This window comes from Suncus etruscus, chromosome 7 (assembly GCF_024139225.1).
Source record: "Suncus etruscus isolate mSunEtr1 chromosome 7, mSunEtr1.pri.cur, whole genome shotgun sequence".
NCBI lineage: Eukaryota > Metazoa > Chordata > Mammalia > Eulipotyphla > Soricidae > Suncus > Suncus etruscus.
The window spans coordinates 81929138-81945237 of NC_064854.1; the positions used below are offsets into that span (position 1 = coordinate 81929138).

Consider the following 16100-nt stretch of genomic DNA (forward strand, 5'->3'; position numbering starts at 1 on the left):
GTAATTGTGCTATTTTTCCCATTCTAGTATTGCAACAGAAACAGCAGTGTGTACATCACAAGAATGTATAGCTAATGTTAGCTAAAATGCTTTTTGCATTGCTTAACAACTCTACATCACAGGCTATTATACAATATTATAGCAAGCAGTTTATTTCCTGTGATGAGTTATACTCCTTTGTGTGCAAATCTGAGTTAATTTTAAGAGAAGAAAGTAATCATCCACTTCCATTGATTTTTTTTTACGTAAATACAATCTTAATTTAAAACAGCACTATTTTATTTAAAAATCATACAGAGGTTAAATTGAGTGAGTTGAAAGGTGAGTTAAAATTCTTTTTCTGTATTCCTCTTTACACAAAGAAAAATTATGTCATTCCTACATTCTAATATCAAGAATATTTACTACAAATACTATCACAATGCTGGTGACCATTTAAAATAAGAAGGATAGGATACTGTCATGAGAGAAAGAAAATGCTAATCAGGGTACTTCGCATTTATTCTGCTGCCTATTTGTATTTTTATATATTTGACATAATAGAAATAAAGTAGGATCCTGGGTCAAATAATAAAAAATATATTGAACAATAAAAAGTGATGAGGCAAAGATTTTACCACCATAGAGGACCTCACATTACATCATTTTAGTTTAAGGGTTACTTGAATTCATGGGCTTGTATAAATTTGATGCTATGATTATGGTTCATCTGAACTTGCCAGTTGTCCCCAAGCTGCAATAATCAATTTTTCAATATCAGATTCATTTACTCCTCGAAGAATCCTGAAATAACCATTCTCTCCCCATGATTTTCCCCAGGAATTAGCAGCAATCTGCAGGAAAAGGAAAAAAATTGAATATCACACTGGATTATTTTAAAATTCTTCCTTTTAAAATACAAGGAACTCATACTTACATTTAAAAGTCCTTGACATGTAGAGATTGGAACTTTTAAGACTTTTTGTATGTTTTAAGACACAGCTAGCAGTGCTTGGGGATTACTTACGCTGGAGCTCAGGGGAACGTATATGGTACCAGGGATACAAACTCACATGTGCAGCATGCAAAACAAACCCCTTACCCATAGCACTATGTTTCTGGTTCAAATATTTAAATATTGTATACATACAAATAAAGGTTTTAATCTTCATCAAGTAGATTAATAGTCAGTATGTTCTTTTTGGTAATAATCAGAGGAAAAATGATACCTATTTTCCCAATCCCAAACACTCAAACACAGTAATAACATATGAGAGTTTAATATAACACATCAGAAGATATTATAGCTATAAAGGGTGTAATCTTGAGATTGGCCATATGAATGGCACTAGAAGACAAAGAAAAATACATATTATCCTTTCGTTTTGCATTATAAAGATGATAACAATCAAACAAAAACAAAAACTAAAGGTGCACAAATGTTAAAATTAATAGGCATCTCATTATTTATATTATTCAGGGAAGTTATCCTAAAAGAAGTCTATATGTAGTATATTTAAAAGGCTGAACATAAATTGGCCAGACATTAAAAAGAAAGGAGGGAATTCAAGTAATGGAAATCATAAAAGCATAAACATTAAAGCAAGCAGCTGCATGCAGCAATAAAAAAGCAATTAAATTATAATTAGGTCATAAAAATGAACAGGTTGGGGGTCAAATAATAGAAAGGTAAGTAAGGACATTCATACAAAAGAAATAATGGTGAGAATAATGGCAAATTATTCAGTGACTCTAGAATGAGAGTAAGATAGAAAAATTTTTACTTGATAAAGTAGTTCTGTATAAAATGGGAAGGATGGCAATAATGGATGTAAAGGGCACATAGATTGGATAGGAAACTTAAAGTGTGCTGGATGTATTACTTAGAGCAAAAGAAATAAAAATAGATAAAATTGAGTCTGAAAGTTAAATCAATGGAAATTAGAAAATCTTCTGTTTACATTTTTATTTTTTAAATGTGTGGATGCTTAGAGAAAGGATCTGTAATAGAGAATTTTTAAATAAGTATTCAGGGAGTCAAAAACATTAACAAAGCTTGTCAAGAACATCAGAAAGGCAAATGAGCAACCAAGAATTAGTTACATAACCACACACACACAAAAAGGAAAACTTAAAAACTTAATGATTTGAACCATTCAGGAGACTTGGTAAAACTAGAGATTTCAAACCAGCTTCCATATTTACTTTACATTGTTTCTACAGTGGGGCCTAAGATGAAAAGTTCTTGGACATGAACCACCATGATCATCTTAAGGCTTATTGGACTGTATTGAGCTTCACTTTTCTATCAGGAAAAAAATAGAAAAAGGATTTCGATTAGCATTGGCTATAACATAACTAGTTTTAAGAAAGAAACTAAGAAGTTATTTTAGATTCTCATCCTTGTCTTCTGTCTATTTCTAGCTGTACTGAATTATTGATACAACATCCCGGAATATTTTAGATGTGGCTTATGAGCTAAGGAAAAAATATCTGTTTTCGTGTAATTGGAAATTGCTAAAATATAAAGATTGGCAAACTTAAATATGAGGACCAAATATGGCGAGGAATCTATTTATAATAGCTTTTGAGCATGCTTTGGTATATATATGACTTCTTAGGTTCCTAATGTGATGTATTTTATACAGGAAAAACTGTTAGCCCACCTCAAGCAATAATTCAAAAGCAGCTCAATTTCTCAATTAAAATGCAAAGATATTTTCAATTTAAGCAAGTGACTGTGTGCCTCAAAAAAATTATTATATTTGACTTTACTCTATTACTCTATTCTTAGGCTATAAATGCAATCTAAATTACTTTTGATTTATAAAATAATTAAATATTAGTTTGATGTGATTTTTTTTTTTTTTTTGGTTTTTGGGCCCCACCCAGTGAAGCTCAGGGTTTACTCCTGGCTATGTGCTCAGAAATAGCTCCTGGCTTGGGAGACCATATGGGATGTCAAAGATTGAACATAGGTCCACCCTGGATCAGTCACATGCAAGGCAAACACCCTACCACTGTGCTATTGCTCTGGACCTTTAATGCGATAATTGGGATACATGACATTAGGAATCTTCAACTACAAATCCATAACTGGCGGTTAGTAGGAAATATAAAAAATTGAAAACCACTGCTGCATAATATTGGTTATTAATGATAGCTGATGACCAGTATGCAGGATAAATGTCTATCCTCAGTGTTTAAAAGCTTTGTATAGATTTAATAAAATTCCTGTAAGAATATCAATGCCATTTATAAAGAAGTGGATGAAGCTCTTATGAATAGCTACAGCAACCTATGGGTAAAGGAATGTAGGAGGTATAATTTTCCCCAACTTTAAATTGTATAACAGAACTATAGTCATTAAAACAGCATGGTACTTGAATAAAGACAGACCCTCAGATCTGTGGAGTAGACTTGAGTATTTAGAGAATGTGCCCCAGATATACATCAAATAATTTTTGATAAAGGGGCAAAAATGCAAAATAGAGCAAGAAAATCCTCTTCAACAAGTGGTGTTGGCAAAACTGGTTAGCCACTTGCACAAAAGTGAACTCAGAATTTCATCTTACACCATTCACATAGGTCAAATACAAATAAATTAAAAATCAGGCCCCAAACCATAAACTTTATAGAACAACATGTAGGTAAAACAGTCCATGATATTGATACTAAGGGCATCTTCATGGATGAAACAAAACTCTCCAAAAAATCGGAAACAAAGATAAATATATGAGATTATATTAAGCTGAGAAGCTTCAGGTCCTCAAAGGAAATAGTGCCTCTCATACAAAAGCCACCACAGAATGGGAGAAACTATTCACCCAATACCCATCAGATAAGGGTCTACTATAGAAACCATATTAGTTTCTGACATAACTTAAAAAAATCTAATCCCATTAAAATGGGGAGAAGAAATGAACAGAGACTTTGTCAAAAAAAGAAATACAAATGGCCAAAAGACATGTGACACAATGCTTCACATGTCTCATCTCAGGGAGATGCAAATCAAAACAATTATGAGGTAAAATCTAATGCCACAGAGACTGGCACACATCACAAAGAATAAGAACAATTGGTGCAGGTAGGCATATGGAGAGAAAGGAACTCTCATTCACTGCTGGTGGGAATGCCTCCTAGTCCAGCCCTTATGGGAAACAATATGGAGATTCCTCAAAGAAAAACCTGGAAATTGAGCCACTATATAATCCAGTTAATCCACTCATAGGGATATACCCTTGGGACACAAAAATACAGTACAAAAATCCCTTCCTCACACCTATATTCTTTGCAGCACTATTTACAAAGCCAGACTCTAGAAACAACCAAGATGCACTTCAGCAGATGAATGGCTAAAAAAACTGGTACAAATATATAATCAAACACTATGTAGCCATCAGGAGAGATGAAGTCATGAAATTTTCCTATACTTGTATGATCATGGAATCTATTATGCTGAGTGAAATAAGTCAGAGGAAAAGAGATATATACAGAATAGTCTCACTCATCTATGGGTTTTAAGAAAAAGAAAAGGCATTATTGTAATAATACTCAGAGACAGTAGAGATGAGGACTGGAAATACTGGCTCATGATAGAAAGCTCACCACAAAGAGTGATGAATGCAGTTAGAGAAATAACTACACTAACAATTATGATGTCTATATCATTGAGTGAGAATTGAAGTAGGATGCCTGTCTCCAATACAGGCGGAGTGGGAAGAAAGATTGGGGACACTGGTGATGGAAATGTTTCACTAGTGAAGGAGGTGTGTTCTTTTTCTGATGAAAATCAACTACAATCATGTTTGTAATTAAAGTGCTTAAATTTAAATTAAATTAAAACAATAATTTATCAATGATAATCTTCTTTAAAAAGTTGAAGAGCAAAGAATACTAAAATAAGTTGTAAAAAAGGATAAAATTACAAACTTTGTATCAATATATATGCAACTGGACGGTATTATGTTGAATATATTGGAATATTGAGAGAAAAAACAGGTGTTTTGTTAAAAAACTTCTTATTGAAATGTAATACAAAGCAAGACAATATTTAACAATGACAACATCTTGAGTTTATTTTATAAAATAATATCTTTATTTAAGCACCATGATTACAAACATGTTTGTAGTTGGGTTTCTTTCATAAAAAAAAAAAGAAAAAAAAAAGAGAACACCCACTACACCAGTACAACTTTCCGATCACAATGCCATCTCATTCTCCTCCTATCAACTCTCAGCCTGTATTCCAAACAGGCATTCTATTCTGTCAATTACTACCATTGTCATGATCCTTCTTCGTTGTAATTGTTTCTCTGACTGCTCTCACCATTCTAAGTGATAAGTTTTATATACTCCCTCCACCCTTGATCTCCATTGTCTCTGGATATTATTACAATAATGTCTTTATTTTTCTTAAATCCATATAGGAGTAAGAGTATTCTGTGTCTATCTCTTTCCCTCCACTTATTTACTTCAACTTATTTCACTCATCATATTAGTTTCCATATCTATCCATGTATAAGAAAATTTCATTACTTTATCTCTTCTGATGGCTCCATAGCATTCCATTGTGTATATATATACCACAGTTTCTTTAGCCACTCATGTATGGAAGGGCATCTTGGTTGTTTCCAGAGTCTTGCTCTTGTAAATAGCACTGCAATGAATATAGGTGTTCAGAAAGCATATTTGTATTGTGTGTGTGTGTGTGTGTGTGTGTGTGTGTTCCTATAGTATATCCCTAGAAGGGGTATCGCTGGATAATATGGTGGCACAATTTCTAGTTTCTTGAGGAATCTCCATATTGTTTTCCATAAAGGTTAGAATAGACAGAATTCCCACTATCAGTGAATTCTCCCCATATCACCAACAGCACTGATAATTTTTTCTTTGTGTTGTGTGCCTGTCTTTGTGTCATGTGATGATACCTGTCTTTGTGTCATGTGATGGTACCTTACACTGGTTTTGATTTGCATCTTCCTGATGATGAGTGACGCGGAGCATTTTTATGTGCCTTTTGGCCATTTGTAATTCATCTTTGAGGAAGTGTCTTTTCATTTACTCTCCCCATTTTATGGGGTTAGATGAATTATTAATTGTTATGTTCCCTCAGTAACTTGTATATCTTAGACATTAGTCTCTTATATGATGGGTATTTGGGTGAATAGTTTCTCCCATTCTGTGTATTTTGTATTCTTCTCACAATTTCCTTTGAGATGCAAAAGCTTCTCATCTTAATATAGTTTCATCAGTTAATCTCCTGTTCCATGTTTTTGGAACCTTGAAGATGCCTTTATTTTCAGTAATATGGATTTTTTCGTGTTGTTCTATATACCTAAGGTCCAGGTTTTTATAAAAATCTCAAATGCAATTGATTTTAACATTTTCACTTGGTGTTAGAAGTCTGTATTTGCTTTTTTGAATGTGGCTGACAAGGTATCCCAATACCACTTGTTGAAGAGATTGATCCATTTTGAATTTCTTGTTCCTTTATAAAGATTGATTGTATGTCTGGAGAATATTCTCTTAATACTCAATTCTATCCACTGATCTAAGGGTTTGTTTTAGTCCAATACCATCTGTTTTAATGACTATTGCTTTGTAATAAAATTTAAAGTTGGGAAAGTGATGCCTCCAATATTCTTTTTCTTAAGTCTTGCTGTAGATATTTGTGGGATAATTGTTCAAAAACAATTTCAGGAGTGTTTTACCCAATTCTTTTAAAAATGCCATGGCTATACTTAGAGGAATTGAATTAAATCTGTACAAATGTGGGGAATATTTCCATTTTAGTGATGCTTATCTTCCCAATCCATGAACAGAGTATGTGTTAATTCTATAGCTTGCCACTTCCTTATATGTCTCTATTGTTTTTAAAGCTTTTGGTAGTCTGTATGGTTTTTCTAAAGATAGTATGAATTTATCTGCAAACAATGAGAGTTTGAATTCTTCCTAGCATATCTGGATGATCTTGATCCCTTTGCTTGCCTAAATGCTATGACAAGAACTTCCAGTACTATGTTGAATAAGAGTGTTGACTTGGGCAGCCTTGTTCAAGATTTTAGAGGAAAGACTTAGTTTATCTTCACTGAGAATAATATTTGCCACAGGCTTGTGGTAGATAACCTTGACTATATTGAGAAAAGTTTCTTCTGTGACCATCTTATTGAGAGTTTTTATCATGAATGGGTGTTCGACCCCATTGCATGCTTTCTCAAATTTATGGATAAAATTATATGGTTTTTACATTTACTTTTAGTGATATTCTGTATTATATTGATTTATTTACAGATGTCAAACCATCCTTTCATTACTGAAATGTAACCTACTTGGTCATGGTGCATGAATTACTTGATGAGGTGGTGGATCCTATTTGCCAGTATTTTGTGAAGATCTTTGTAGCTGTGTGCATTAAGAATATAGATTTTTATAGTTGTCTTTCCTTTTTTTGCAGCATCTCTGATTTTGGGATCAGGCAAGTGCCTTACCTTCTGTATTATCTCTCCAGTTTTCTTGTGTGATTTTTAAAAGCTTTGATTTCTAAGAAATGCATATCTCTAATTGCACATCTGTTGGAACAAAACTTTTATAAAATTTTACCTTCCTAATCTTGATAATTTAACTAAGCAACTTTTTAAAATTTCAAATGAGAATACATCACAGTTAAAATGATAAAAATAGCTGATTATTTTTTCAAACTGAACACCAGTATGTAAAACATTACACACTTGATTATAGTTTGTCTATCTAGAGGGTTTGCCTATCTAGTAGTTAACTATTACTACAAAAAAATGAACATTTTTATACTATTATTGAAAATATGAATTTGTGTTATTGTGTTCAGTGGGATTAAGAGTTCTCAAAATTAATATAAAACTGCAGTATGACCTACCAAATAAATTTACAGTTTATCATATAAGTTTACAGATGAAAAAATTAACATAATTTATCTCCATCATATTCATTGCAGCATACTATTGACAAGAGTAGAAAGGAGTATACTTCAATACAAAAAATAAATACATAAAATATAATACTATAATGTATTGCTTAGCAATGTTTTCTTAATGATGGACTAAAATAAAACAGTGCTCCCAATAGTCAGTAACATGTAGCTAGGTATGAAGTGGGACATACAACATAGATTGTTCTAATTGTGCTATATCATACACACAGTGATGAAGTTGCCTAACAATACCTTTATTGGAACATATTGCCACCATAAAGCAAACATGACTGTACATACACATATATGCATAAAATACGTTTTGCCATTTTATAAAAAGGAATTTCTTGGAACTATATAGATTAATATAAATAAAACTCAAAAAATTTAAGTGAAAAAATTAGACAAATACAAAAAATATAGTCTGACACAAAGTTAGATAATATCAATGATATATGGCATCTAAAAGAGTTAATCTTATAAATTCAATTGGTTTCCAGGGACTAGAGTAGAAAATGAGAAATGGGAAAATGTTTTAAAAAAGCTTAAGAACTGGTAGATAAACTTGCAGATTAATGCAGTCTGAGCATTCATACATAAAAGGGCTGTATCTTAAAAAAATATAATTCTAGAAGATGCTAAAATTTCTCACAACACAGACTTAAAAGGTAGTTTAGTGAGATGATGTTTTTTAGGAACTATATTACAATATACATATATAAATTAACCATTGCAATTGTCTTAAATTAATAGAATATTATATATCAATTATTTCTCTATTAATATGGATATTAATGACTAATTTTCCCAAAGAAATAAGAAAATTAAAAATATAATAAAAACATATTGTTAAAATGGGGAACTCAATATTAATAATAATGATATTACCTGTCAAACTTGAATTTCATATATGGTGACAATTTTTATCAAAAAATGCAAAATAGTACATAATACTCTGCATAAAATTTGAAATGAGTTCAGAAAATTTCTTGTTAAATGATTAGTAAGTGTAAAGAAATTTATGTAAATAGTATATATATATATTACAACGAGTTTGGGAGCACCAAAATACCATATAATTTACTTTATAGTAAAAATTCAAGTTGATAAAATTACATACCCAAAATTTTTCTTTCTGCCCTTGAGCTCCTCTCAGTATACCCCATCTAAAAATAATAAAAGTAATAAATATTGGTATGTTTAAAGTATCTTAATAGCACTTTGGTAAAATGTAAATTCTTACAGTATTATATTTATTTTCTATTTTCTTTGGCATGATTCTATTTTACATGGAAATCTCATTATTGCCTTTACTCTTTAAGCTCATCTTCAGAAACTGGATCATAAGTAGCATAAAATAAAAGTGTTCCAAACTATTGATCAAAACAAAGATGCAAATACTCGAATATCTCAAATTGATGAGATAGTTTATATAAAAATTGATATGTACACATCACTTACTCTACACATATATGCATGGGAATCAAACCCTATATTTCAAATACTTCTCTGTTTTTAATATAGCACATAAGATTATATATAAATTCAAAAAATGTATTGGCTATTCGCAATAGCTAGAATTCAGAAACAATCCATGTAGCATAGGACTGAATTAAAAAAATTGTACATCTACACAATATTATGCAATATTAGCTGTTAAGAAAATGAAGACATAAAATCTGTTTACATATGGATGGTTATGGTGATTATTATGATGAGTAAAATGAGTAGTAGGGAGAACTAAAGTTATAGTATAATTCCATATTTTGGGGATCTAAAAAAAAGATAATATGGTAATAATATACAAAGACAATGGAGACAAGGCCAAAAGACTGTTACATGGAAGGAAGCTTGCCAATAGCAAGAGAATTTAATTAGGGTATAGAAGGGATCACTATGAATGATGATGATTGAAAATTTTTTAATCTGGACAAGTGTGGCCTCATCCCCCAATTCTTCCCAGGTAACCTGATCTTACCTGCAAGACCCCACCCATTCCTGGGAGGAGTCTTGATAAGGTTAGATAAGGCCTTGTCCAGAGAGGATTGGGCCTTTTGCTCTTTGGCCAGGATGGAAAGGAATTGGCATTTACCTGGATGGAGAGCTATGGCTGAGGGAGAAGCGAGAATGCGGGGCTGAATGCGTAAATGATTAGCAGCCACATCTGTTGGCTAGGGCTGAATAAAGATGTTATCTCTCTCTCAAAACTACACCTGCCCAGTGGGGCCCAACTGTGAAAAATTGTGAGTGCTGCCTGTTTGTGTGTCTGTCTACTATCCTGTTGTGTGAACCTCTTGGGAGTGGGCCGAAAAGAGGCTCCAGAAAACTCTCTCTCCCAGAGACCAATTCAGGGCAGGAATGCCAAGGAACTGCTCCATAATGTGAAAATTGGCTATGCTTTGCAGAAGCCAGGTCCCCTGTTTGTTACGTCAGGCTGGGAAAATCCACAAAACTATACCTGCCTAGTGGGGCCCAAATGTGAAAAATTGTGAGTGCTGCCTGTTTGTGTGTCTGTCTACTATCCTGTTGCGTGAACCTCTTGGGAGTGGGCCGAAAAGTGGCTCCAGCAGAGCACTTTGGCTACACGGCCATGCGCTCTTTCTAAGAAAAGAACACCATCATAACAAGAACAAACAAATCACAATAAGAACTGTGCTGGATCACTGAAGCCCAGCACTTCTTTCCGGACTGTCTTCTCTGCTGCGTACTCGGGCCTAAGATTTGATCTTCTGTGAGGCTTCATCCACGGAGGACTCCCCTCCCTTGGAGGCAAGTCGACCCATCCAGAAAGGGCAGAGCTAGAGGAGTGTGCTTCCTGCATCATTTAGCCAATGAATAACACCACAACACGTAGAAAAACCCACAATACAAGTGTGACAATGGGGAAACAACACAGGCCAGCATCAGACATAGAGAATGAAGAAGACAATTCTGATGACCAGATAATGACCATCCAACTAATAAACCTCTCAGATAAGGACTTCAGACTAGCAATATGGAAGATGCTCAAAGAACTCAAAGAAACCATGGATAGAGTTGAACAGAACACTAATAAGAACCAAGAAAATATGAAGACAGAAATCACAAAACTCCAAACTGAAATCACGTGTCAACTAACAGGCCTGAAAAACTCAGTAAAAGAAGTGAATGACAAAATGGATAAGCTCTGGGACAGGGTATCAGAAGCTGATAAAAGACTTGGTGCTGTGGAAGATGAGATACATAACAATTCCATACAGCAGGAGAGATTGGAAACAAAACTTAAAGCAAATGAGCAGACAATGGAAAAATTAGTCAAAGAATGGGAACAGATGAAAATAGAAGTCTATGATAAGATCAACAGAAACAACTTAAGAATCATTGGAGTCCCAAAGACCCAGGAAGAAAATCTCCAGGAAGAATCAACGGTCAAGAACATCATTAATTAGAAACTTCCAAAGCTAAAGAATATATGTAATCAAATCCTGCATGCTCGAAGAGTACCAACCAAAAGAGACCCCAGAAAAACCACCCCAAGACACATCGTAGTCACAATGACAAATCCCACAGATAGAGACAGAATTCTGAAAACAACAAGATCAAAAGGGGAAATTATATTCAAGCAAGCATCCTTGAGATTTACAGAACACCTGTCACCAGAAACACTCAATGCCAGAAAGCAGTGGTGGGATATTGTGACAAGACTGAATGAAATGAATGCTTCACCCAGAATACTGTACCCAGAAAAACTCACTTTCCAGTTTGACGGAAGAATACATGGTTTCACAGACAAAAAACAGCTCAGAAACTTTACAGACTCAAAACCAGTCTTAAGAGAAAAACTGAAAGACCTAATTTAAGACAAGACTAACCAAAATACACACCAAATTTTGATATAAAGATGGCATTAAATCCCAGGACAATTCTTTCTCTCAATGTCAATTGACTAAATGCACCAGTTAAGAGACACAGAGTGACTAAATGGATCAAAGAACTCAATCCAACCTTCTGCTGCTTACAATAAACACACCTGAATAGTCAGAACAAACATAGACTCAAAATAAAAGGCTGGAGAAATATTATCCAACACGGATAAAAAAGCTGGAGTGGCCATACTAATATCAGATAATGCAAACTTTATACTCAGGAAGGCTGTAAAGGACAAAGATGGACATTTTATATTAATCAAGGAGTATGAAGAGCAGGAAGAAATAACTCTCCTAAACATATATGACCAAATGAGGGGCCAGCAAAATATTTAATACAACTGTTGACAAATCTGAAAAATAATATCAATAACAACACAATAATTGTGGGGGACCTCAACACGGCTTTGTCAACACTGGATAGGTCAACCTGACTGAAACCCAACAATAATATACTAGACCTGAAAAGAAAAATGGAAGAAAGAGGCCTAGTGGATATATATATATATATATATATATATATATATATATATATATATATATATATATATATATAGGACACACCATCCCCAGAAAACTGGATACACATTCTTCTCCAATGTACGTGGGACATTCTCAAGGATAGACTACATGCTGGCACATAAAACATACCTCCATAATATCAAGAGGATAGAAATCTTGCAGGCTACCTTCACTGAACACAAGGCTCTGAAATTATTTGTGAATTTCAAAGGGACTCAGAAGAAAAATTTAACACCTGGAAGTTAAACAGCCTCATACTCAATAATCAGTGGGTCCAAGATGAAATCAAGGAGGAAATCAAAAGGTTCCTGGAAACAAATGGCGATAAAGACACAAACTATCAGAACTTATGGGAAACAACAAAAGCAGTACTCAGAGGAAAATTTATAGCTTTGCAAGCACACATCAGGAAGGAAGAAGGAGCTTACCTGAGTAGCTTAATGACACATCTAATAGAACTAGAAAGTGCTTAACAAAAGGACCCAAAGACAGGGAGACAGAAGGAAATAACAAAGCTGAGAGCAGAAATCAACTAAATGGAAACCCAAAAAAGTTGGTTAGTTAAGTCCATCTACCACAAGCCAATGGCAAATATTATCCTCAATGGAGAAAAACTAAAAGCTTTCTCTAAATTCTGGCACAAGACAAGGCTGTCCTCTCTCACCACTCCTATTCAACATAGCACTGGATGTACTCGCTATAATGATTAGGCAAGAAAAGGATATCAAGGGAATCCAGATAGGAAAGGAAGAAGTCAAGCTCTCACTGTTTGCAGATGATATGATACTCTACTTGGAAAACCCTAAAGACTCGACCAAAAAGCTTCAAAATAAAATAGACCCATATAGCAAGGTGGCAGGCTACAAAATTAGCACACAAACGTCAATGGCCTTTCTATACACCAATAGTAATATGGAAGAAATGGACATTAAGAAAACAACCCCATTCACGATAGTGCCACACAAACTCAAATATCTTGGAATCAACTTGACAAAAATGTGAAGGACCTATACAAAGAAAACTATAAAACTCTGCTCCAAGAAATAAGAGAGGACGCGCAGAAATGGAAATGCATACCCTGCTCATGGATTGGCAGGATTAACATCATCAAAATGGCAATACTCCCCATGGCATTATAAAGATTTGATGTGATCCCTCTAAAGATACCCATGACATTCTTCAAAGAAGTGGATCAGGCACTTTTGAAATTCGTTTGGAACAATAAACACCCTAGAATAGCTAAAGCAATCATTGGGAAAAAGAATATGGGAGGAATTACTTTCCCCAACTTTAAACTGTACTACAAAGCAATAGTTATCAAAACAGCATGGTATTGGAATAAGGACAGGCCCTCAGATCAGTGGAATAGGCTTGAATACTCAGAAAATGTTCCCCGGACATACAATCACATAATTTTTGATAAAGGTGATAAAGGAATAGGAAATCCTAAATGGAGCAGGGAAAGCCTCTTCAACAAGTGGTGTTGGCACAACTGGATAGCCACTTGCAAAAAATTGAATTAAGACCCCAAGCTAACATCATGTACGAAGGTAAAATCCAAATGATTAAAGACCTCAATATCAGACCCAAAATCATAAGATATATAGAACAACACATAGGCAAAACACTCCAGGACATTGAGACTACAGGGATTTTCAAGGAGGAAACTGCAATCTCCATGCAAGTTGAAGCAGAGATTAACAGATGGGAATATATTAAGCTGAGAAGCTTCTGCACCTCAAAGAAAATAGTGCCCAGGATACAAGAGCCACCCACTGAGTGGGAGAAACTATTCACCAAATACCCATCAGATAAGGGGCTAATCTAGAAAATATACAAGGCACTGACAGAACTTTACAAGAAAAAAAACATTTAATCCCATCAAAAAATGGGGAGAAGAAATGAACAGACACTTTGACAAAGAAGAAATACAAATGGCCAAAAGACACATGAAAAAGTGCTCCACATCACTAATCATCAGGGAGATACAAATCAAAACAACTATGAGATACCACCTCACACCACAGAGAATGGCACACATCACAAAGAATGATAATAAACAGTGTTGGCGGGGATGTGGAGAGAAAGGAACTCTTATCCACTGCTGGTGGGAATGCCATCTAGTTCAACCTTTATGGAAAACGATATGGAGATTCCTCCAAAAACTGGAAATTGAGCTCCCATATGATCCAGCTATAACACTCCTAGGAATATACCCTAGGAAAACAAAAATACAATACAAAAACCCCTCTCTTACACCTATATTCATTGCAGCACTATTTACCATAGCAAGACTCTGGAAACAACCAAGATGCCCTTCAACAGAGGAATGGGTAAAAGAAACCGTGGTACATATACACAATGGATTATTATGCAGCTGTCAGGAGAGATGAACTCATGAAATTTTCCTATACATGGATGTACACGGAATCTATTATGCGAGTGTAATAAGTCAGAGAGAGAGAGAGAGAAAGACACAGAATGGTCTCACTCATCTATGTGTTTTAAGAAAAATGAAAGACATTCTTGCAATAATAATTTTCAGACAAAAAAGTGAAAAGAGCTGGATGTTACAGTTCACCTCAGGAAGCTCACCACAAATAGTGATGAGTTTAGTTAGAGAAATAACTACATTTTGAACTGTCATAATAATGAGAATGTGTGAGGGAAATGGAAAGCCTGTCTAGAGTACAGGCAGGGGTCGGGTGGGGAGGAGGTAGAATTGGGACATTGGTGATGGGAATGTTGCACTGGTGATGGGTGGTGTTCTTTACATGACTGAAACACAAATACAATCATGTATGTAATCAAGTTGTTTAAATAAAATATAAAAAAGAAGATGTTATCTCTCTTACAGGTTGCCTGTGAGTTCAATACCCATTGCTTTCCTGAACCCAGACCGAGTGGTTAATGGGGAGGGAGCCACGTGGCCGGGGCCTAAGAACAAAGGCCTCCATCCACCATCCAAGCCCATCCTAAGGGCTGCTCTTCAACAGACAAGAACTGGTTATTTAATGGAGATAAAGTGATAATCATGGCACCTCTTTAGTAACAATATTTTAAGCCACAGTGTCTAAAAGAATAAATGAGGAAGAGAAAAAAAAACTTGCTACAAAGACAGGCCAGGGAAAGATAAAAGGGAAACTGGGACACTGGTGGTAGGAAATGTGCAGGGTGAGGGATGTTGTACATTGTATGACTAGAACTCAATTATAAAGACTTTGTAATTGTTTATCTCATGGTGACTCAATTTGCGTTTTTGGGTATGACAATATCAATTCAGAAATTAAAACTTGATGAGAATAGAGGATGAACAATTAAAAATACAGTTTGCTTACTGTGATTCAGATCTATAAAATATCAGTTTTCACATTGAATTCAATTCAGTTCAAAATTGGTGAAGGAGCTAGTCAGGCATATTATTAAATCTAGAAGCTATTGTTCTTGGAAACAAGGCAGATAATACAATGGTGCAGAGTGCTTGTTTTACATGCGCAGATCTGGGATGAATTTTTTGACATCCCAGGTGGTCCCCTGAGTACCATAGAAGTAATTCTTTAGTGCAGAGCTAGAAGTAATCCTTGAGTAACATCAGGTGTGAATTCCAAAACTTAATTAAAACAATAAAAGCAATTTTCATAAAATCTCTAAATATGCTAGGAATCCAGGTAGTAGAAACATATCTAGGATGTAAGAAGTTCTTAGCTTGATCCTAAACACCACAAGCTCTCCATTACTGACTACTG

General features: G+C 34.5%; 1 protein-coding gene across 1 annotated transcript in view; it reads right to left on the reverse strand.

Moving 5' to 3' along the window:
• Nucleotides 1-698: 698 nt before the first annotated feature.
• Nucleotides 699-16100, reverse strand: part of TINAG (tubulointerstitial nephritis antigen) — a 99350-nt gene continuing 83948 nt past the window's right edge. Inside the window, exons 10-11 of the mRNA XM_049776915.1 lie at nucleotides 9048-9093; nucleotides 699-833 (exon numbers count right to left, since the gene is read on the reverse strand). Of these exons, the coding sequence (XP_049632872.1) occupies nucleotides 699-833; nucleotides 9048-9093 (181 nt within the window). The remainder of the gene's footprint in view (nucleotides 834-9047; nucleotides 9094-16100) is intronic.